General features: G+C 38.9%; 1 protein-coding gene across 43 annotated transcripts in view; it reads left to right on the plus strand.

The window, feature by feature from the left end:
• Positions 1–24803, plus strand: part of PTPRD (protein tyrosine phosphatase receptor type D) — a 1673772-nt gene that overhangs the window by 1586404 nt on the left and 62565 nt on the right. For 28 of the 43 annotated variants that reach the window (XM_065549568.1, XM_065549595.1, XM_065549566.1 and 25 more), the window contains 2 exons: positions 12998–13057; positions 13598–13721. In XM_065549568.1, coding sequence (XP_065405640.1) covers positions 12998–13057; positions 13598–13721 — 184 coding nt within the window. The remainder of the gene's footprint in view (positions 1–12997; positions 13058–13597; positions 13722–24803) is intronic. The other 15 variants (XM_065549583.1, XM_065549584.1, XM_065549585.1 and 12 more) reach the window with 1 other exon arrangement.

Consider the following 24803-nt stretch of genomic DNA (forward strand, 5'->3'; position numbering starts at 1 on the left):
TTGGTCACCTGGCCCCTTCGAACCTAATTTAAAGCCTTCCTAACTAGGTTAGCCAGTCTGTATCCAGGTATGCTCTTCCCCTTCCTTGATAGGTGGACCCCATCTCTGCTTAGCAGTCCTTCTTCCTGGAACAGTATCCCGTGGTCAAGGAAGCCGAAGCCCTCCTGGTGACACCATCTCCGCAGCCAGTAGTTCACCTCCAGGATGCATCTGTCTCTACCTGGGCCTCTATCCTTGACTGGAAGGCTGAAGAGAACACCACCTGCACGCCCAACTCCTTCACCCATATCCCAGAGCCCCGTAGTCACTTCTGATCTGCTGAGGGTCAGACCTTGAAGTATCATTAGTGCCCACATGGATGAGTAGCATGGGGTAGTAGTCAAAGGGCCAGATGATCCTCGACAATCCCCCTGTAATGTCTCATATATGGGCCCCTGGCAGGCAGCGTACCTCCCGGGATACCATGTCAGGGTGACAGATGGGCACCTCGATCCCCCTTTGAAGAGATTCACCAACCACCACTACCCTACGTTTCCTCCTGGGAGTGGTGGCAGTGATCCTCCCAGTCTTGGGGGTGATTTCCCATTGCTTGTTGCCAGGGCAGCATATCAGTTTTCCATCACCATGGTGGGTGGGTTGGAGCACTGCCTACAGCCAGAAGTAACCAGCAGCCAGTGTCCTCCTTGTGACAGAGCCATATCTCCTCCCCCGGTGGTGTGACAGCATTCCTCTGTAGCTGGATAGTTTCCTCAGCCTTGGATGTCTCCATATGAATACTCTTGAGGAATTCCTTGTGGGCACAGATGTTCCTCATCCTAGCCACCTCCTCCTGTAACTCTTCTACCTTCTTCCTGAGAGATTCCACCAGCAGGCACCTTTCACACTGGCTGGTCCCCCCAACCTGATTTTCTCTGAGTCGGAAACGCAGGCCACAGTCTCTGCAAATCCACACCAGGATCTGGGTAGAGACATCCATGGTTAGGTTGTCTGTCTGGATACCAGGGCCGGCTCCAGCATTTCTGCCGCCCCAAACAAACAAAAAAAAAAAGCCGCGATCGCAGTCGCAACCGGCAGCGGCGGCAATTGGGGGGAAAAAAAAAAGCCGCGATCTGCGGCAGCAGGTCCTTCGCTCCTAGAGGGAGTGAGGGACCTGCCGTCCCCGAATTGCCGCACATGCCGCCCCTCTCCCGTGGCTGCCCCAAGCACCTGCTTGTTAAGCTGGTGCCTGGAGCCGGCCCTGCTGGATACAGGCACAGGTGGAGGAGATAGGAGCAGCGTTAGCACTGGTAATGCAGCCCTTCCTAACCATTGTGGTATTATGTCTCCCTCCCACCAACTCCCTCCCAAACTCCCCTGTTTGCGGGCCCCTGTTCGCTAGCTCCCCTCAGTCGCTTAGCCTCTGGCTTTTAAGGCCTTCTCTCCTAGGTTTGCTCTACCCCCTCATTCACCACACAGGGGGAGGGTGATCAGCTGATAGAGGCTGATCAAAGATGATAAAGGATGATCCAGGTACAAAGGCTGAAACAGTCCCCAGACACACAATCCCAACTGACCCAGTAACTGAAATAACCTGAAGAAAGAAAAACAAACAGTCAAGCAAACTCATTCACCCCAAGCTTAGTATTCGCACCTTGTTTGTTCAGCAGGGGGATCTCCTTTTCCGCCTCTCAAACTCCGCTCTTTGTGGTCCCCTGTTTGCTTTTGTATTGGTGTCCAACTACAAATAATAACACTACCACTGGATGAGTAAGTTGGGTAGGGAGAAGGTGAGAAATAGCTCATTTCTTCTTACAGCAAGAAAAGTAATTCTCAGAGGGACTGTGCTATCAACTGTAGATAAATCTGAGGATTTAGTAACAAATATTTAAAGATTTACTTGTAGTGTTTGTTAGAGAATCTATTGAGAAAATCAGAGGTGACTCTGGGAAGGTTATAAAATGTATACTTTAGTGATATATTTCGGTTCGGTTATAGATATTTTATTCTTATTCAGATGAAACTTTGTTTTGTAAGTCATAGTGTATCAGAAAAGACTTCATTAATCATTAGTCCTTGTTTGTTTTTTAAAAAGCAGAATTTGCAAATTCTTAAAAGATATAATGAAATTTTAAAGAGGTGCTAGTGTCTCATGTGAATTGAAAAATCTTTCAGTTTAGGAACAACTATGCTTATACCATATACTGTATAACATAGATCATCAAGATGTTTTTCTTTATTTTATCACTAAAAATATTTGCATGAAACTAGGATGTTTGTTCCTCAAGCATTCATCTGCTCCTGCTATTTATTTTCTACCTGAAGTGATGCATAATCCTCTGTTTTCAACATATTATAATTTCCCCAGCAATCAATTATGATATCACGAACAGAGGATTATAATTTTATGTCAGGAATAAACATGATCTCATAAGGCTGAGAGAAGAGAAATACAGAAAAATATAAGTGATAACAGCAGGACTGTTTTTAAAAGCAATATTTTTCTATGAGGCATGAGCTTCCCTTTAAAGACTGATACAGTTTCAGATATTTTAAGAATCAGGAGACTGTCCTTTTTTTTCTCGTGTTTTACTCTCTTGTGCTATATTTGGTGTATACCGGTGGTTTTCAACCTTTCCAGAATACTGTACCTCTTTCAAGAGTATCATTTGTCTTGCATACCCCAAGTTTCACCTCACTTAAAAACTACTTGCTTACAAAATCAGACATAAAATGCAAGTGTCACAGTTATTACTGAAAAATTGCTTACTTGCTCATGTTTACCATATTTATAAAATAAATCAATTGGAATATAAATATTGTACTTACATTCCAGTGTATAGTATAGAGCAGTACAAAACAAGTAATTGTCTGTGAGAAATTTTAAGAATCAGGAGACTGTCCTTTTTTTTCTCGTGTTTTACTCTCTTGTGCTATATTTGGTGTATACCGGTGGTTTTCAACCTTTCCAGAATACTGTACCTCTTTCAAGAGTATCATTTGTCTTGCATACCCCAAGTTTCACCTCACTTAAAAACTACTTGCTTACAAAATCAGACATAAAATGCAAGTGTCACAGTTATTACTGAAAAATTGCTTACTTGCTCATGTTTACCATATTTATAAAATAAATCAATTGGAATATAAATATTGTACTTACATTCCAGTGTATAGTATAGAGCAGTACAAAACAAGTAATTGTCTGTGAGAAATTTTAGTTTGTACTGACTTTGCTAGTGCTTTTTATATAGCCTGATATAAAACTACACAAATATCTAGATGAGTTGATGTGCCCCTTGGAAGACCTCAGCGTACCCCCAGTGGTACTCATATACCTGCTTGAGAAACACTGGTGTATACTTCATTGTTAGGCTCCACACTGATAACTTTTTTTCTGGTTGAACACAAGTGCTACATTGTCACAGCTACACTGATGCAGCTGCACATCCGTAGCGTCTTCGGTGAAGACACCCTGTGCCGTGCGGAGAGAGCTCAACCCCAGGCTCCTGCACTGGTGTTAACTTGAGCTGCTATTCTGAGTTAAAAGCTGAGTTGCTATGTCTGCACTGATATGCTAACTCAGATTAACTAACCCAGGTTAAGAACACACCGTTTTTTGGCCGTGTAGACAGGTGGATGGGGAGGAGCAGTGAATTGGCAAAGCTTTGTTTCAGGACTGTTTCGGGCTATGGCTTGATTCTCTGATTTTATTGCCATTGAAACAGCCATCATCTATTTATTTTTTCTTGATAATGTATTGCTAAGAGATTTGGTGTAATGCTTGAAGACATTTGGTAGGAATTCATCAACGTGACTGTTCAGTGTCCAGCTGTGCATTTTGGGCCCAGCCCTGCATTCCTCGTATAACCCAAATTTGCATTGTGTGTGCAAGAGAATGGAGGTGTCAGGCCTCAAGTCTCTCAACAATAGCAGCCTTCACTATTTAATGTGCAACCCCAATGTGTTAGGAAAATCTAATTCCATTGCCATGATAAGGTATTAATGTTTGTGCATTTAGCATTCATGTTTTGCTAATGCAGTATGTAAATCTCATTCTATTAGCAAGTTTCCTGCATAATATATTAGCATCTTATTATAGATTCATCAGATATTATATGAATTTCTCATTTCAATCACTGACATTGTTGAAAGAGGTCAAATTGTTCATTTTTATGGGCAGTTGACGACTTTGTCTAATTTTGCATAGTCTGTTTGTTTTGACATGTATTGAGACTTCTGTTTTTCACCATTCTTTCCGTATTTTGTTCTTTAATCATTAGTTTCTCTCCCACCCTTTGTGCTTTTGATGATTTAATGTCATTCCAGTATACAGCACCCAAGCTGTGTGCTGTGAAATTCTGCAGGGAGACAGCCATGAAGCTCCTGGATGCCCCTTAACCCTGTAGGCTCGAAAGAGTCACAAATCCCCCAGTCTTGCTCCTCTCCTGATTTGGTGGCATAGAGAGCCTGAGTGGAGCACAGCTCCATGGCACCCGGACGTGTGTGAACTTCCTCCAGGAGGTCTGGCATCCTGTCACTGTTCACCCACTCAGCAGACCTGCACCACAATGTGTTGAAAGGAGAGCTCTCACTGATGCGGGGGGGGGGGCAGGATTTGCCCCCATATAAGTAGCTTAGTGGATTACTTCACAAGCAGCACCATAAGCAGGTTTTGTTTTCCAAGTTTAAAATGATTCCAACAGCCGCTTTCCATTATACCAGCTTCCAGTGACAAACTGGTTTAGTGGATGGTGCATCACTGTTGTAAACCCTCCCAAGTCTTTTCATAATAACAGAGCAGACCCATTTCCAACAGACAACCATTTATAACACAATAGCTAAAAGATTAGTCAAAGCATGGGATGGTAATAACAGTATTACAGATATCGTTATTTCATGTGTACAAAGCCTCAGTACTACACAGCTATGCTGTGAAGATATGCAGTTCTTTGTTAATGACAGCTTTATTGAAGACAAGCTTTCCAAATGAATCTACTAGAAATCCTATTAAAGTGCCATCCATTAAACCATTAGAGCACTCATTAAAACTGTTAGTGCCGACTTGTTATTCATGAGTTATTGGTCTTTCACACTTCTGAGATGTCTGCCAATACTACTCACCCTTTGTTCCCGCATGGCTGTTCAGTCCCAAGAAATGTAGATTAGCTTTCTTTCTCCAAAACAATTTTTTTGGGAGCAGGTGGGGCAACTGAGGGGCGGGGAATTCGAAGGAAAATTAAATTACAGTTTAGGTCTATTTACCTGGATTTGACAGAAATTGTGTTAACTATATCCATATGCAGAGCTAAATATTAATCAATGGATTAAGCCATCTGGCCCTTCATCATAAAGAAGTGCACAGGGAGTATAATATGTTGCAGTGATGAACACATCCTGCTATACAACTGGTGAATGGCCGACAAAGACATCTGTTGTTTGATTTTTTTCATATTGTTAAGCAGCTTTAGATCACTTAAGCATTGGGGAGTGACGGGTGGGGGAAGGGGGGAGGAAGGAATTGAACAGTTGAAGATAAGCTTTATACATTAAGTGTTATTTAATAGTTTATAAATTCCCATTATCATTAGGCATAATAAAATGCTGAACTCCTTTTTTACAATGAACAAGTAAAGAATCCATGCACATTCCTATCAATGTCCTCCAAATGCAATCCAGTGTCCAAAAATGTCTCAAACTTGTTACGTATTAACATTTTTAAAAGAGTTGCCATTTAGAATGAGAGAGAGAAAGAGACAGAGAGAGAAAACCTTCTGGGGGGAGGAAAGGAAAGCAGGGTGCGGGAGGAATCTTATAATTTAGTCTCAAAACTAGTAATGTTTGTCAGTTTACTCTGCTGGTTTCTAGTTTACTTGTCAAGTATGAAAAGAAAAATATAAGTGACATCTTAGATTTTAAAGTAATTTCCAGTGTACTTTTGCACCATAGGTACAGCCAGAATAGATCGGACAGTGTGTCTCCTGCAATTAGATGAGTAGAGCCAATACAATTCATCATTACTTCATTCTGAGCTGGTGAAGTGCTGAATAGCATGCTTCTATTTGCATGTGAGCCATGCAAAAGACTAAATACATTGAGCTACTAAATCTGGCTGGCCAATCGCAAATAAAGCGGGCATGCCCAACTCTGCATATGATCAATTAATTACATGTATTTATTTACTTAAACCCACATCCTGAGACATATTTGTAAACTGTTTCTTTTTATCTTGAACTGACAATGATTATGAGCTGAAAATCACTTGTTCGAGTTTTATGTTTATATTAGGGTTTTTTTGCCATCTAATAAGATAAGAAATTCTATTATTTTTTTAAATGTGGAAAACCAGGAGGTGTAAGGTACAAACACGGTGCATCAAGCTCTTTCATTTCTTCAAAAACAGAAAGACAAAAATTGTCTCTCTGAGAACAGTGATGGTGCAAATTGATAGCCCTTTTCTAAGTCAAAATGTGTTGATGAATTCCTAATCAGACGATATGGGGAAACATGTACTGCAAAAATATAACTTTATCTGGCAAAAAAACAAACACAAAAAACACTGCTATCCGTCTTGCCTGTCTTCATTTTTGATCAATTAAATAGCAACAGAGATAAAGAATCAGAAGCAACTGAACCAAAATTTCACTGCCCATCTTCTCCCAGGGGATGAAATATGCTGTTGTGGGGTAGCTGAGATAGTACTAAACCAGGATCTTTAAAAGCAGATTGTGACTTGAGTTATTGAGAGAATAATTTCTCTCTGCAGCTGGTGACATGGTGTGGGCTGTGGAGGACCAAGCCATGACAATGGAATGCTTTACTAATTACTGGGGAATGTGGAGCCCCTAAAAATAAACAAAACTAGTGCTGTGTCAGCCTATAGGTTTCAGATCATAAATAAAATAGGGAGTTAATAAAATACATGCTAAAAAATAAAGCTTTTTATGCTCTGGGGAAAAGTAAAACCTTATGCATTTTTTCCTCACAAGTCACAAAATCTTAAAAGAAGGGGAGAGGGGCATGAATTTTGCCTCTTCCACCTCTCACTCCTCACTAAAACTTTCATTTGTTAAGGTCCTTTTTATAATTAAGTCACACAAAAGTGGCTCAGTTGGAGAGACAAATCACTGCATTGGTCAATTCAAAACAGAAAAAAAATAGCTCACAAGTATCCTACATTGCTGTCTGAAATCAATGGGTTGAAGGACACTCAGCTAATAAATCCCATGTTTTCTCTTGGGTTTTGTCCCGGAAGTCCCAGAAAAGTCCTGGATCATTTTATGCTGAGGAATATATTACACTTTCTCCACCCACTGACTAATGTATCTTTTTACTGTGAGGTAAAAACACAGATGCTTTACTCATCTACCTAATATCCTCTCCAAACGACAGAAAGCAATCTTGTAATATTCTAGAAGAATATGCCTTAGAGACTCACTGACATTCAGTTGGATGCTATGTTGTCATTCATCTATCGGTCGGTCGGTCGGTCTGTCTGTCTAAAGTTATTGTGCATTCAAGCTTACTCCACAGTTGGACCTGCCAGAGTCTATCGTGAGCTCTGTTTTTAGCCTCTTAAAACTTTGGCTATGAAAATAGTTTTGGCTTGACAATTGCACGATTTACTCTGAAGTCAAAGAAGATTCCGTCCGCAACGTTAGAAGAAAATTGGTCAAATTTTAGTTACAAGTCATTCAAAAATCCATTTGAAACTGTAACTGTTAATATCTAGATGTGATAAGTTGCTGGTTTAAGGTTCCTACATGAAGGTTCTGAGCTATTCTACTAACTCTCCCTTGTAGCCAAACAAAGTGGATCATATTAGAAGTGACTCAGGAAGAGAAAAGAATGAGTCAGTCTCTGAAGTTAAACCCCGATTCATTAAAAGAGCCCTGTTCAGGAAAGCACTTAAGCATGTGCTTAGCTGTCAGTATGAGCAATGGGATTCAAGTATTCCTTTAAATTTGGCAGGTCCTTTTGCACTATCCTAAATTGGGGCTTGAGAAAGCAAGAGGGAAGGAGAAGCCCTGGAACTAAACTAGTCTGAGGAGAAGTTTGGATGAACTTTTTGTGGTGTGGTCCTGCCTCATGTCTTTGTTACTTACCTCACATTCCCAGGGCTGCAGAATACAGCCAAAGCTGCAGGAAGGGGTGAATTTTAGTCTGTGTTCTGTGAGGACCTCATCCATTGACACTGAGCATGTGAGCTCTTCATGGCAGGAACTGTGTCCTTTTATTTGTTTCTACAGTAACTGGCACTATGGTTTCCCTATCCAGATTAGGACCTTTAGGTGCTACTGAAATACAGATAATAAAGAATAATAATAAGTCACAATTTAGAGAGACTCAAGCTTGTCAGACTTCTTCTTCTACAGGCAGCCTGCAAAGAGGATTTCTTCTCCACTCCCTTGTATGCTAGTATTATAATAATGTTACAGGCAAATTGACAGTGGCCAGTGGAAATGAGTGAGAAGACTGACCTCCATTCCTAACTCACCACACCTTGTATGTGATTTAGTACAAAGGGTACAGTCTTGGAATATTAATATGCTATGTGACCTGCAGGAAGGGAGTGTTCGTATTTTACAGAAACTTATTAATATTCATAGAATTCACTCTGCAGGATAGAAAATCTCTTGTGGGACAGATGTACTGTTAAGACCCCGGGGCCTGATTATCCTTTGCCCTGCACCTTGTGTAGTCATCCAGACCAATGCAAAGAGACAGCAAAATGCTGCAAAATCAGAATAGAAGAGTATTACTCTCACTTTGCATTGGCGTAAATCACTACACGAGGTATAGAGAAAGAGAGAATCAGGTCCCAGATTTCCTGTGTCAACTAAGAAAAGTATTGAATCAAAGGGGTAGCCATGTTAGTCTGGATCTGTAAAAGCAGCAAAGAGTCCTGTGGCACCTTATAGACTAACAGACGTATAGGAGCATGAGCTTTCGTGGGTGAAAGAAAAGTATTGTGGCTCCAAACTTCCTTCCTTTTGTCAGGACAATACTATACAGTAATTGTATGTTTTTAAAGATTGTTTCTGTTTAGTGCTTCAACTACATCTTCCATTTGATTGCTAAACATGAAGTTCAGGCATTCTTTAGACTCACCAAACAAAAATAATAATCCAAGGAATAAGCCTAGACAGAGCAAACTATCCCTTATATAAAAATATTTTCTGTGTAAAAAAAAAAATAGATTCTCCATTGGCAATGATCAGTTTGCATTGCATTGCCAGCAGAAACTAGGCCCAAGGTGGTTGTAACCAGCACAGAGAAGCTCATCCTTGGTACAAAGGTGATTCTCTGGTGGTGTAGAGTTGGTATGGGGCTTCTGATCTCATTCCATATCCCTGCTGCCAGCATAACAAGAAAAGCTGTCCAGAAGAATGAAAGTGTAGCTGAGACACTCTACTCTGGTCAGATCTCCTACTGCAGTTTCAGCTTCATGTGGTCATTTGCACAACTAAGAGACTCTGTCAACCATGCACAGAGTTAGCATCAGGATCCAGCCAATAGAGAGGGAAACTTTAAATCATCTTTGGACACACACCCTGACATGAGTGCTATCCAGTTCATCCGGACATCAGGATCTTAACTTACAACTTGGCTCGGCAGGATTTTTAAGAGCCAAATCATAGACCAGTGAGTGTGGCCACATAGGTGAGAAATGGAGAGTAAGGCAACCAAACCCAATACTCCTGCATATCCTTACAGGATCTGGGGTCCAGTCAGGTAGGGATAAGCAGGTTCAGTACACCCACTAGGTAGCTCTCTCCCATTCAGATGGGCATGGAATCTACATTTTGTCTCCCAGTGCACCAGCCAGTACAGGTCGTGGGAGGTGGGTAGTAAGCTACTGCTAGTATTGTGTAACTTCTGCCATGGAACACGGTGGAAGCCATGGATGGAATCATAGTTCCAGCTATGTGCCACCCCTTACACAGGGCAGGCAATAAAACTACAATCTAGCCATTATTTATATTTGCCCATTTGTTTATCATCAAATGTAAAATATACATCTAAACTAAGGAAATTCATTGTGTCTTGTCATTACCTCTGTGTGATCTGCAGAGCCTCTCAAGCAAAGCTGATGGCATTGACTGCTCCCCAACCTCTATAAAAGCTTTCTAAAACAGGAAAACATTTGTACCTATTCAGAATTAGTTAGCTAGTATACCACTGAGTTCTATGTGGTTAGTAGGCTACTTTAAAAGAAGTGTGCTTGTAAAATATGTTCTTTTAAAATCTCTTTCCATTGCCACAATTCTCTGGACAAAATAACCAAAAACTTGTTGTTTCTGAGATTGAACTTTGTATCAGCCTACTTCCTGTCTTACTAAACCTGCCTTCAAAATATAGGCGGTTGTATTTCTCATAGCAGCTGTGCTCCAGTAGAGCAAAATCAAACTGTCCCCTGCCAGACCCATGTGATGAGTAATTTCTTATGGGCATTAATGATGGAGAGCTAGTCACCTCTAGGTTGATCTTGAGGTTGAAAAAGCCTCCACTGGATGGAGTGCATCTACAGTAACTCAAGGCAAAGCCATAGAGAGGTGCTGACCTTAAGCTTCAAGACAAGCAGCAAAGCAGTAAGCCTAGTACATAACCCACATTATTTTCAGTGCCATCAAGTTGCAGCTCCAACAAGCAGTTTGAAAGCTCCTAAAACAGACCTTTCTTCTTCATATGGACCATAGCACGTAGGTCACTAAACGTTTTTGCCCTTTCCATTCAATGGTCAGAAAACTATAGATATTCCCCTTTATGATCATGGTTGGGGAATATATTTGAAGGGCCCAGTTTATTTGTTTGGTATGTCATTCCCTAGCTATCTTGCCAACATGGTTGATGGAATGAAGAGAGTCCCCTGTTTGTTTGGAATACTTCATACCATTGATTGGTGGACTACCTTCTTTTTACTGCCAGTAGCTGCCCTTTTAGGGTTATTTCCTGTGGGGAATGGAGTTAGTTCACGAATCATTCAGGGGAGAGTTGCCTCCAAAACATAAGAGCATACTAGTGCCGAGAAACCTCTGTAAATATTAACCATATCAGTTGCTCTATACCATATAACAACTGCGCTGGGTAGTGTCACAGAGGGAACACAGAATGCTTTTCATAGCATCTATTGCATAGCCTCCAGAAAGAGCGGTGGGGGTTGATAGTTGAGAGGGCTGAATTTCCCTTGAAGAATTGGAATTCCAGTGAACAAGGGTTTCCTTTATATCAGTTACTTTTTCTGTGCCAAGTCCATTCAGGTAAGCAGTAATAAGTAATCTATTATTTGCTAGTCAATAACACTTGGATTTCCTGACCTTTTATTTATCTAGATTGGAGATGTAATAAATTATACAGGTTTGGATTAACACTGCCATTTTTTAAATTATACTGTTGTTGTTTCATTTTACTCTACTCTCCCCAGTCAAGTTTATTTCCTAAACTTTCTGTTTTCACTCTGACAAGCTCATTTATGCTAGATACACTTCTTAGAACCAAGAATTTAATCTAACTGAATTATAGATACTAATGGGAAAGTCAAAGTCAAAGGCAGTTCAGATAAGACAAGGCACTGCTTCTCTTTAATTGATACTTGATCTATAAGAAACTGGTGTAAGTTTGGGATATATCAAACATGGAGTCAGCCTCATCTTTTAACCTCAGTTTTCATTATGTTGCATTGTAACCCAATATGCAGGATGCAGTGTGATGCAACAGGCTACAGTTTGTGAAGAGGAATCAAGAGAATTCTTTTTTTCCCCCCAATGGCACTGTAGACTGCCTCATGTTATAAATAAAGTATCCAGATGAAAAAAAAAATTAGATGAGAAAGGATTAACAGTATCCTTGAACTGGTAGATTCAGTCTAATTACTCTAATTTAATTTGGGCAGTTTGACACATCTCTAGTTGAACCATAGCTTAAGGGAAATAATTAAATAAGGGTTAGAGGGGAGTAATAATTTCTGAAGAAGGTGCTGAATGTCTGCAAGATCAGTAGCTCCTTAGAATATCCTACCGCATAAAAAGTTAAACTTGTGTAACTAGAAATCTTCATGAGTTTGGCCCCTTCTCAATGACACCTGTAATTTCTGGATCATAACAATTACTTAGTTCAGAGTTAATTGGTTTTAAGTCTTAAATCCTAATGCAGTGTTAAGTCTTCACATGCAGCGATTGTAGTTTAACCCCTACATTTCTTTTACATATTGCAGTATTTCTTGGCTCTTTTGTTGTAACTAGATCAAATTTTCTTTCTAGTATCACCCAGGAGAATAAATGATAGTGGCCTTAATTGTTTCATTGATCTCTAGATACTTATTCAACCCTAATTCCAGCATTATTCATCTCAGAACTGCAGAAGGCCAAATTTTTAATGATATTTAGGCACCTAAAGATGCAGATAGTGCCTAGTGGGGTTTTCAGAAGCACCGAGGTGTCTAACTCCCAATTCCCAGTAGTCATCTATCTTTTGATGTTTATATACTTTTAAAATTCTTGCTCTTAATTACTAGTGTAGAAGTTAGTGTCAGTGAACGGGCTGGGTTTTACAACAAAGTGAATTCAAGGATCTGTCCTAGACTGACGACAATTGTAACTTGTTCTGTAGCTCTTCAGGGCAGCTAAGAAGCTTTTACAACAGTTTCCATGCAGCTTTTTGTTTTACTGTCTAGCTGAAAGTCACCTTTTTGACAATAAAATATATAGAGGGCATCAATATTTCTCTCATTGTCATTAACTACAGTGAGAGATGACAAATATCTTGAATATAGATATATGAATGATACCTATATAACCAAGAGAGATTACAGTACTTTTAATATTATTGACTTACTCCAGTGTTCCCGACTTATCTTTCCACAGTTGTTCTAGTTAAAATAGTCTGACAGTGAGAATCAGTTTGACATTTTTCTTATCTTCAGGCATGCTGTATAACTATCTATAAACTTATAAGATATTTTGAGAGTAAGAATCTGTTTCTACTACCATATTCCCTTATGGCCCCCAATATGTGTATTTTACAGGACCTAACACAAAGGGGTCCCCAGTCTCAGCTGGTGCCTTTGGGTGCTACCATGATACAAGTAATTAATAATTTTTAAATTCCATTTCTTTCTAAATCATAATCTAGTATATATGCAAAAATGTTTGCAAAACATGGGTGGAGCTGAAGTCTATTTTTAGTCCGTATGTGATTTGAAAACTAATGAATAAACTGTATTTCTATAGTTTACAATTCAAAACATGGCTAAAATCTCAGAAACCATGATTAGCTATCCCTAGATGATATTTCCATTTTGATGTGTCCATATTATTTCATACTCTCTGTCCCTCCTTTCATGTAGAAATAGAGCTTCTCCTGTTTTTCTCTTTCATATAAGAACAAATGAGAGGCTATATAAGGAAGATGCCCAAATGTAACTGTCAATAGGTGTCAGTATGATGGAGTGCAGTACTTTTTAGGCTGTGGCTAAAAGCTTTGTGTCATGCAGTGATATATGAATAATCTCTGGCTGTGTGGACTTTTTATAAACCAAAAGTAAAACTGGGAGTGTATTGTTTGCTGTCTGTACTATTCATGTTTTTGTGGTTTTAAGCTAATTATTTTTCTTTTTTTTTTTAAGTCAATTGACCCTGGCCAGCAGTTCACGTGGGAGCATTCTAACCTGGAAGTAAACAAACCAAAGAATAGATATGCAAATGTGATTGCATATGACCATTCTCGTGTTCTACTTTCAGCAATAGAAGGTAAGTAGCTATTTAACAATTTAAACTCATTAAATATTAAATGCTAATGTAATAATTTTACCACTTCTTGTCAATTAAATTAATAGCTTTAAATTCATGTAATAATCATCCTTTTTCAGTGTTCATTTGCAGTAATTCAATAACCTGAAGCATTAAAAGCTAGACAAGGTCATATATAGCAAGAGGGAAACTTCTTACTCAACACATCTGCTCCTTGTGTGTATGCCAAGTCTTATCTACTTACTTTTTTGATAAAAAAATGTTGCTACTTTTTTACTCCTAACAGCACAACTATTAGGGAGTGTGAGATGGTTTCTTGTCTGGCTCTCACATTATCAGTATAATGGATAACTCATTTTTATTTGCCAAATCTTTAATGATGCTGATAACACACGAGCCAGAAAGAACAGAGCTTGGCTTTCTCGTCTCAGACTGACTATGCAGAACTGGCAGTTAGAAAACCCAATTTTTTACTTGTAAACTAAACACATTTTTTTGGAAGTCATTGACAGACAATAACTGAATTTCAGGTACTTGTGTTACTGGAAACTCAAATGTTGTTGCCTGTAGATGGACATGGTAGTATAAATTACAAGGTTTTAGTTGTAGCTGTCTTTGACAGACAGTTTTGCAAAGATCTGATCATGTAGTGTGCTTCCCTGTGGTGAGTGAACTAGGCTATCCAAGATGATGGGCTCTATACAGTTTGTGTAGTTTCCCAAGTGCTAAAACAACAGAAGTAAAGATTATCCATCAGAAGATTTTTTTCACTGACTACCTCTCACTACCTACCCAAGCTGTTTCTTGGAATTAAGGCATATTTTCAGTTTATTCTACACAGCTGGCCACCATGTATTAGTGATGTCAGTAATATAATTGATTACATATTTAAGTGGGACCATTTAAATGAAAATAAAAATTGCCTTTAGTAAGCTTTGATAGATCTTGTATATTGAATTGGCTTTAAAATTAAAGAGGACTTTCAGTCCTTGTATCTTGTATGCAAAGACATAGTTGCTTCATTCTTAACATTCTATATGTTAAATTGTGCAGTGTTTTAATCTACATTGTGAACACCTTATCTTTGGCTACTCCAAACCTGCAGACATGGGATATAGTAGTGACGGTATTTATAGGTGTAATCAATTCTCTAATATGCTATGCACAGCCAAGTAAATGCTCGGTGAAGGAAAACACAATTCCACTGGTTGAGCTTTCCCTCTTTGCCTAATTTATTGCAGCTGCATATTGTACGCTTTGATAACACAGACACAGTTTCTCAAGTATATTAGAAAATTTAAATGATTGCCTTGAAAAATTTGCATATAATAATCATCTTACATTTGTTCCACCTATGGAGCTCATTTAACTGGTATTGACTAAATTTTTCAGTGGTGTCAGTTACATTTCCTCACATTACTTTATAGAAATATCTAGCTGAACACCAACGAGTTTACTAAAATTAGAGTTGTCTCTGTTGTTGGTTAGATTCTCATGCTGTTGCTTTGTTGAAGTTCAGCACACAAAACAACAACAACTTCATAAAGAGAGGATAGGTAAATAGTATAAAAACCAGCCAAACAAAAACCAAACCACTGTGCAGTGATGCTTTTCTGAATTGTTTACCATTTTCTCCAAAGTACATTTAAAGTCACAAGTAAACTAGTTCTAAAGCAAGGAAAATAATTTGTCACTGTATGTTGGCTGGGAAGAGAGTTGAGTAACTCAAAAGAGAAGAACATTTAATTTCAAATAAATCCATTTGTTGACTCATAAGTGAATTAAGAGATGACTGGGTTTGAAAAGGCCTGCCAGATTCCCCTTAACAATTGACCCTGGAAATTAACATGTTTTGAAGATGTGATCAAAATGTGAAAAAGAAAAAAAAAAAACCCACAGAAATAACACTCAGTTAAACAAGATTAATCAAATTACCCAGTAGACTAACTTTTTAAAATAAAAATTATGAGAATAAAAGAAAAGTTCTAAATAATACTTTTGCAAGTGTAGTATTTGCAGAAAAGGATTCTACCTGGTAAAGAAATACTTAAAGGGATTGAGAAAACATAAATGCTAACTGTAATGTTTGATTTCCCTTTTTAATGGCATAAATAACCTGAGGAGGTTAAAGTGACTAACTCTTTAAAAATGCTATTGATCCTAAATGCATAAAACATAATTATAGCCATATAAAATACCAGTGATAGGCTTACACGCACACATAGCTTTTTGACTCAACCAGGTGATTTACCTACCTTTATAAACTTTTCAGGCCTCAGTTTACGACAACCAAAGCAACATAAATTGAAATGTTTGCTTGTGTTAAAATTACTTAACTTAAAATAAGCAATATGCTAACAATTTAACTCCCGGTTTCTGAAGAGATTTTCTATTGATATATGTCTGAGTTCTTTTATGTATCTAACTTGCTAAATTTAATATACTGGCTTAACATTGTATAATAAGTGTTTCTTTTTCAAGCGTCAATACTTCATTACACTGTTTTGTCAGACTATAAATAAAAATAAACATTCCTGGTAGGAAAATACATAGGCTACCTAGTATTTCATTTGACAGCTGCATTTGTTTTCAAGCTGCCATGGAAATGAATGCTTTTATATTGTTACAGGAATATGTTTCAGAGTGGCACTATCCACATAGGTCAGGCCCAGCAGCTGGACTATATTGCATTTGTTATAACCACATGAGAATCATTGTTCACTATTTTAAATACCTTTGGGCCTCATCCAAAGCTCACTGAGGTCAATTGAAAGACTCCCATTAATGTCAATGGGTTTTGGATCCAGTCCTGTGTTCTTTCTAAAATTCTCTATTGAGAAATCTATCCAGCTACAAAACAGCACCCCATCCCCAAATAATAACATCAGGTGCTTAGAACGTCTCAGTCAGACGTGTGTTTTGTATTTTGCAACTGTAGTACTTAACAATCTATCTAGGTATGGTGACCCCCACCTCTGTAATGTTTGAGGACCTCACAAACATTAATGAGTTTATCATTCCTGTGAAGAACTGAAGTACAGAGAGATTGAGTTATGTGCCCAAGATCACAAAGGGAGAGCCAGGGATCTAACTCAGATCTCCCGAGTCCTAGTCCAGTGCCTAAACAAGCACTATTTGCACAACTGTGATAGCTTTGTTATTGATGCTGTTGCACAAACAAAGAACATAGAAATTGCCAGACTGAAGTGGATCCAAGATCCATCTAGTCCAGTATCCTGTCTCTGACAGTGGCCAGGACCAGATGCTTCAGAGGAAGATTTAAGAACCCAGCTGTAGACAGATGTGGGATAATCTGCTTCCCTCATCTCTAAAAGTTAAAAATCGACTTAAGGCCTAAATAAAGGGGTTAAAGATCTCTTCCAAAAGTTTTATTAGCATTAGCTGATGTATTCTTGTTATACCTTTAAACATCCAGTCCCTTTTTTGAATCTTTCTAAGTTCATGGATTCAACAACTTTCTTTGGCAATGAGTTCCACAGTCAACACTGAATATTGTGTAAACGGATAATGAAATGAAATTTTTTCATTAAATGCCATGTTAGGAGGTAAACCCAAGTTGGTTATGTTCATTTCAATTTCTGTCTGAGGAAAATTTCATTTGGCAGAATTCTGCTCCGGTGTGCAAGTTGAATCTCATCTCTGATATTGTGCTGTTTTTGGATGTGTCTGGGAGGGACACATGCACGGAGAGAAGAAGGTGAAGCTCTATAGTACTAGAAGGGAGCAGAAGATCAGAAATGAGATCTGACGTATGGATCTGTGTAAATCTGAGAGTAGAAATCTGCCCCATATTTGTTAAGCACAAACAGATAAAGTTAGCACAAATAGAAAATTCATTTTAAACTTTAAAAGAGGGTTTAAAAATAGTGAGAAATAAAATATTTTTCAAATGCACGTACAAAAAGGCTTCCAGTTCTTGTTCGGAGGCATCTAAGACTAAAAATCTGTGATCTGTGTTTGGATTTGCATAATACTAGCAATTGAAAAAAATCAAGTGTAAATAATATCTATCATATCACAACTGCTTGATTATTTCTGTTGGGCAGTTTAGCACCTTTAAAATTAGATTGGGCATTGGAATAAATCTGTGCATATAAGAAAAATCTTAGGGAAAAAAAAGACAAGAAACTGCTAATATTCTTATTTTATATTGAGTCACCAGTTACCACTAAATTGGCATTCACTATGTAGGTCATGATTTTAGCTGTAGAAGGCATTCTGACAAATTTATATTGTTAAATACTTACTGAACAGTTAAGGGCAACTGCGGTGTACTGCAATCTGGTTACTCATGCTCTCTGTCACACTGCAGTTGTATTATGTTCTGTTCATAAAACAAAACCAAATGTTTAGGGTGATTTCCTGTCCCTTCCCATCCGCAAGCAACGTGCCTGAGACACAGAAGAACCAATGCATAATGAGGATAACAGGGTGTAGAGAGGGCAGGCTGAATGGCTGTCTCTAGATTTGAGTGGCTGTCTCAACAGCAAAGCTGAAGGGAATTTTGAGAGAGTAAACAACATGGACTGTGGATCCGCTTACAACCCAAAACTGCTCAGTGAAGAAATATGTTAGGGCTGCAGATGCTACAAGAGCTGGGAGGCCATGCTAGCACAGACACAGTTGCTTTACTGGTACTCCAAGACCAAGAGGAGATGCCACATGTCTCTCTGGAGAGCCCTTGCAAAATGTCCATGGGCTTGGTTTTTGCACAGAGGTGAAGGATTTGGTCCTTAGTTGTTTAATGTAAATTCTGGTAGTAAAATTGTTTTCCCACCAAATTATTTTGCTTTAAAAAAATTAAACTGAAAATGTTTTTGTCTGAAGCAGTATTTTAGTTCATAGATAATAGGAACACTATGAATTTACAGTATGTCATCTAGGTATTAACATTAATATTACTTCCATTCAGGAATTCCTTTAATATACGTCATAGTGCTGTACTTTATATCTTTACTCACCCTGGAAGAGCTAGAGAACTGCTTTATGGATAAATTGAGTTTCAGAGAGCCACACAATTATCAGTGTGATGTCCTCACATTGCACTTCAATACTTGTTTTGCAATATTGTGTCAATATGACACTGTCATCAGAATGCATTGTTGTCATACTTGTGGCATTGTGCTGTTATTATCTGTGGCTCTCTGTGTTTTATCTCTTTCTACCCTTCCAGCCGCTTCCTTGCCTAGAGTCTTTCTGTTGACCAATTTAGAAAATTTGAAAGTGATAGTAACTTTTTTTGTTTTTCTTTGGCCCCTACTTCCACTTTTCTCAACCTTCTTTCCTTGCTTGTCTGCCCTGGCTTTCTGTCCTAGAGATAATTTTATGTCTCTCTGCATCTACCCCCTTCCTTATTGCTTATTCCTGCCCTCACCTCCCCCACACCACTGACTCCTAGATCCCACTTCTAGCTCTAAGTCTTTCCATCTTTTTCTGTTCTCTGTTCCCTTTTCACTTTCTCCCCTTCTCTCCATTCCATGGTCCTTTTCCTTGTTCCGTCTGTTCAGTCATCCTGCTTCTGTTCCCTTCTCATATTCTGTTATCCTCTCCAAAGTTTTCTCTCTCTCTATTGCCTTCTGCCCTGGGAACTCCTATATCTCCTCTCCTTTCCATTCATTTCTTTCCTGTACTCTTCTAGTCCCATCAACCCATTCTCAGCCCCAACCCATGTACCTTCCCATGCCAACAATCCATCTTCTCCTCCACCTAAGTTTCTCCTCTTCCCTTTGTTCCTTAAACTACTTTGCAATATATTATATTTTCCTGTCCCCTAGTGAAATTTTTTCATTTTATCAGTATTATTAAAAGTGTCTTTGCTGAATACTGCTCTTTTTTCAATGAGCTCTAAATACTACATGGTATTTATTCCATGGCGCCGTTTGAGTTTTGTAATCTCCTTACCAATATGTATCTTGTTACAAGAGAACTTTCTCAGAAAGAACATTTTTGATTTGCATCCAATAGCTGTTTTAGTTCATTTCATCCTGACATAGTTCAAAACATTAGTCATTGATTTAAGCGGATAGTACAGCTTCATCAGCATTTTCTATTCATCATTACATTATCTCAAGTTAATTGTTTACAAGCATGACAGAGTTTAATCCTATTACTTCAGACTCTTTTTTATACTTAACAGCACATCCTTTAGAGAAGCCTCACAGAAACAAAGGTTTATGGTTTAATTTGTCTTAAATAGAAAGACTGTGCAGTACTTAGCCTTTGTAAAGACTTGAAACAATTTCATGATGTGATTTCAGTCTGTGAATAAAATGTAAAGTCTAATTAAAGCTATTTAAGATGACAACTTTCTTCAGGGAATCAAAGAAATAATGCTACGGTCTGCATTACCAGCCCCATTATGTGGGACTTGTATCTCTTAACCTGTGTACACAGAGAATATTGCTACTTGTTCAACTCTCATTTTATTTCATGAAAACAATCGAATAGTAAGTCAGTAACCACAGAGAGACTGTTTATTTTTATGCCTGTTATCTTCTGTGTATCTCAATTGTGTTATTGGGGTATTTTTGTTTCACTGGTTTTTACGCTCTATGTATATAAAATCTGTCTGCTTTATTCTCCTGAGAAGCCAAGGTCTTTTGTGCTCAACCATTCATCTAATGTTGCCACCACAGAGCTAGATCTCCATGCTAAGGAAGGAACTTGCAGACTTTGGTCACTCCTTCCCATAGAGAGACAGGCTACTAGAAAAGGGGTATGAGGGAATTGTTCTGCACCTTCTGGAAACTCATTCTTCAACTGAGCTCTTGGGCAGGAATTGGGACACCATCACTGGTACAACTTCTAGAAGGGGAATGATGCTGAAGAGATCAGGCCAGATGCTGTGCCCAGTTGCACTGGCATAAATCAGGAATAGCACTGATGTGTTCCTTCAGCTTCAGAGCAGTGTAACTAAGTACAGAATTTAGCCCATTGTCTCTTTCCTGACCCACACGTTTACAGAAAGCAGGCATTCAAAAACTACTGATCTCGGACTGTTACACCCAAATTTAAGTAATGATGGCAGTTGCCTCTGTGCTTGTGGGTAAGATGCCTTTAAGCTATGGCAACTAACAAAGGTTTGCAGGATTTCTTCATAGTACAATCAAACTGGCTGGCATTTGATTGTTTTTATGCTATTAGATATGACACAGTGTTGTCCAGTTTTCTCAGCTCAGAGTGTGGTTATGGTCAGAGAAGTGACTATAAAATGGCATGGTGTTACTGTACATGTATCTCCCCCTGCAATGAGCATTTCACTTTTGCTCAGTTTAAAAGTTATTACTATTTATTATTTATGTAGCACAAACATTGAACTAGACACTTGCCGGAGAATAATATGAGAAGGCCCATGCCCTGAAGGGATTGGTTGGTGTGTTGTGGGAAGTGGCTGAGCAAGGGTGTAGTGTATGCCTTATGTAGGGATGGGGGTTGACTGGGAGAGCGAGTGAAATTAGTTTTTTGGAGCTCATTTTGAATGTAATTGGTGTGTGTCAGAGAAAAGATGACTGGGAGAGTAAGTCAGTGTAGTTGTAGGGGTGTCTAGGAGAGAGTGTGAGTCATGGCGGTGGTGATGGCATGTGTTGAGGTAACAAGGGAGAGTGGGAGTGGTGTTCATTGGGGTTGGCGGAGGAATAAGTGGATTGAATAGCGTGAACCCTACGAATCCCCACAATCTGAGCAGGGAAAACCTATCCTGCTTAGTGTTGGCCTCTCTGCATTCCCCTCCCTTGAAACACATCACTGCACACAGCCTTCTTCACAGACAGGAGTGCAGATACATTAATTTAGTACTTCTTGAAGCAGAATTCACTTCAAGAATTCTAGTGAAGATAACTGCTCACATATCATCTGCTTTGGGAGAGGGAAATGTTGCAGAGAAAGGGTTTGCCCATTCATGTCCAAGGGAGCCCTGCCTTACAAATTCCATGGAGTCCAGTCTCCATGAGGAAGTGTAGCACAGAGCCCTTTCCAGTAAATGGGGATGCAGGTGAGAGTGCCGGCTTTGTGGTATGTTTCACCTTCTCTTGGCCCAGGAAAAGCCCCTCTGCAAATACTCTTACAGGTTAACTCTGCTTCTCTCTTGATTTCTTTCCAGGGTTGAGTGGGGATCTAGTCTGGGAATATCCCTTGTTCAGACCATTTTAAATATTAAAATTGCAGCCATTCTGGAACATTTTTTAAAAAAAAATTTTGTTTTGGTTCTTTAGCAGTACAGTTAGCATTGGATTCAAGGAGTATTAGTGCAATGTTTGATGTAGAGTTTGCAGTGTTCCCTCTTGCTGATAATCTTCACGGTGAGTTGTGTACTGTTGTCTCCGGAGGCCAACCATCCCAGAAGATCACTTTACAAATATAGTGGGTTTTTTTATTTATAACATATGCTTCAAAGTGTGATACCAGACATCATAATGTAATTCTAATTTATTCAGAAAATGTTTCTTACCAGCCTGATTCAGTTTCTTCATTAATAATACCCAATAGGTATAGATTTCTCATGTTGACCTCATGCTTCTTCTCATCTGCTTTGTGAAGATGTTTTTTTTTTATTATCTTGATAAAGGAAGAAAATGTGACATTGTCCCCAGCAGATGTATTTTCTAAATCATTAACTCAGATTTCCACGTTCAAGAAAGCGTGAAAACGTGTCTAATCAAGTCAGAGAGAGCCTTTTGAACCCCAAGTCCCATCCTTTGTAAATGGAATTGATGATTTTCAGGCATGCACACAGCGTAGACTTACTAGGGAAAATAACCAGGAGTCACATGATGTGACCTTCAAGACACATGACTTTTTAAAATGTCTGTGATGAAGTAAGTGAGCATCAAGAAAATAACCCATTATCCTGAAAACAACCAAGAGCAGTCAACAAAAAAATTACTGAGGACAAAGGAAAGAGAAGAGAATCATCATTGCGAAAGAAAAGCTGCTAGCCAAGAGGTGCAACCACAATAAAGAAATTGATGGGGACAGGGAAATACGCCACAAGTGAATCTTGCATCTATATTTAGGACGGACACCATCAGGACAGTAAGAAGTTAGGGGAGAAATCTCATCTTTTCCCTTTCCTCCCTACATCCCCATCCAGTTTATTGTGCCTTTTAGTGTTATGGTGAGCACTGTAAAATAAACAGCTGAGGGGATCATTCTATGCCAGTTCTGACCCCATCTGAGGCATTTCAATGCATGGTAAAGCTAGTCAGGAAAACTGTCTTATTTCATATAGAAAATTTCAAATAAAATGATTGTTTTCCCCATTTTTAATGTTTTTTCAGGTTTTCATGGAAAAACTAAATACCAAACAGCTTTTAACACTAAAAAATGTTCAGTTTTAATCAAAAACCTGAAAAAAAAATTGATGAAAGCAGAAATTTTCTCAGGAAAATTTTTGTTTTGGTAGGGGGGAAAAAAGTGTGACAATTTTTTTTCAACCAGCTCTAAGGCATAGTCAGTAGGCCTTCCTGTGACCCTGGGTGCTTCTAGATCTGGGAATGCTGCTTGTTCTCTCTTCAGCTCTGAAGTTAGAGGTCTTTTCCTGTCCTGAGATATTTAGTCAGCACTTTCCTTCTACATGTGTGCATGCACACACACACACACACACACACACACACACACACACACACACACACACACATATATAAAGACAAATTGAAATTATAGCTGCAGTTAAACCAAATGCTATTTACACAGATTAAAAAAAAAATCTATATCGCTTCCTTGAGCCTCCAAGGCTAGTTTTACTGGCCAAACTAAGACTATCCTAACATATAATCCATAGTTTTATAGTCTTTTCCAGATTATATTGGATTTTAATTAGTCTCATTGTAAGGGGTCAGTAACCTTATTCAATGCTAATTGGGTGCTGAAATGAAAAAAATAGGTACATTAAAAAAATCTCTATAAGTAGCAAAAGGAAAGATTTGATAATGAGATTACTCCACTGTACATTCAGATTTCCCATTTATTTCAGAATAGTCTGTCTAATTTACCTAACCATTTCTTAGGATAGCTGTGGAGGGACAGGGGCACACATGTGCCTGTTGATGGGTGTGACATGAGTTTTGGAAAGAGAGAGGCTCCATTATAAATAAGAAGATTTAGATTTGATGACTCTGATCCTGAAGTATAGATTGGAAGATTCTTCATAAATAGATACTTTGTAAAGCGCTTTGAGATCTAGTGATGGCAAAGCGCTATATAAGAGCTAGTTGTTGTTGGAAGAGGTGGAGCGGGGGCGGGAAGGGGTGGAGTGGGAGGAAAGGCAGGGGGGCCGGGGAAGGAATGGAGTGGGGGCGGGGCCTGATGCAGAACCGGATTGAGCACCCCCTGGCAGATTAGAAAGTTAGTGCCGCTGATAGCTGTGTATCTAGTAGTTTGACATAGAATCGTAGGACTGGAAGGGACCATGAGAGGTCTTCTAATCTAGTCCTCTGCTCTCCAGGCAGGATTAAGTATTATCTAGCATAATTATAAAAACATAAACCGGTAATTCCTGCCAAAAGAAAATTGACTCAGAAGACTTTTAGCTCTACTTTCATACTATTCTATTCGGATGCACAATTTGATATGTTCCAGCCAACATTTCCAAAAATACAATAGTTTTCCACACAAATATGAAAAAAATAGAGAAAAAGGAGCTGCTCCAAATCCCAGTCTCTCTAGGATCTCAAAGTCATCAATTAGAAAACAGTAATGGCACCAACTCTCTCACACCAATAGAAATTGGTCCAATAAAAATATTACCTCACCCACGTTGTCTCTCTGGTAATGACACTGTAAGTATGGTATGAATATGCTGAGTCCCTAAACAGTCTTCAGAAGAGCACACTGTCCCAGAGTTAAATCCTGATATGACATCTTTGGAGTTAATGGGAGCCTTTGACTTCAGTGGGTGCAGAATTGAGCCCTTAGAGTTTGGCTTCACTGGCAACTCAAAACAATAACAAAACACACCTTTGAAACGACATTTCCTCCCAGAGTACTAGGGTGTTTGTCTACAGTCACTAGGGTGTTTGTCTACCTGTGTTTTAAACCACACCCATTACCTCAGTATCTGGTTTC

The sequence above is a fragment of the Chrysemys picta genome, chromosome 6 (genome assembly GCF_011386835.1).
Source record: "Chrysemys picta bellii isolate R12L10 chromosome 6, ASM1138683v2, whole genome shotgun sequence".
Taxonomy (NCBI): Eukaryota; Metazoa; Chordata; order Testudines; family Emydidae; genus Chrysemys; species Chrysemys picta.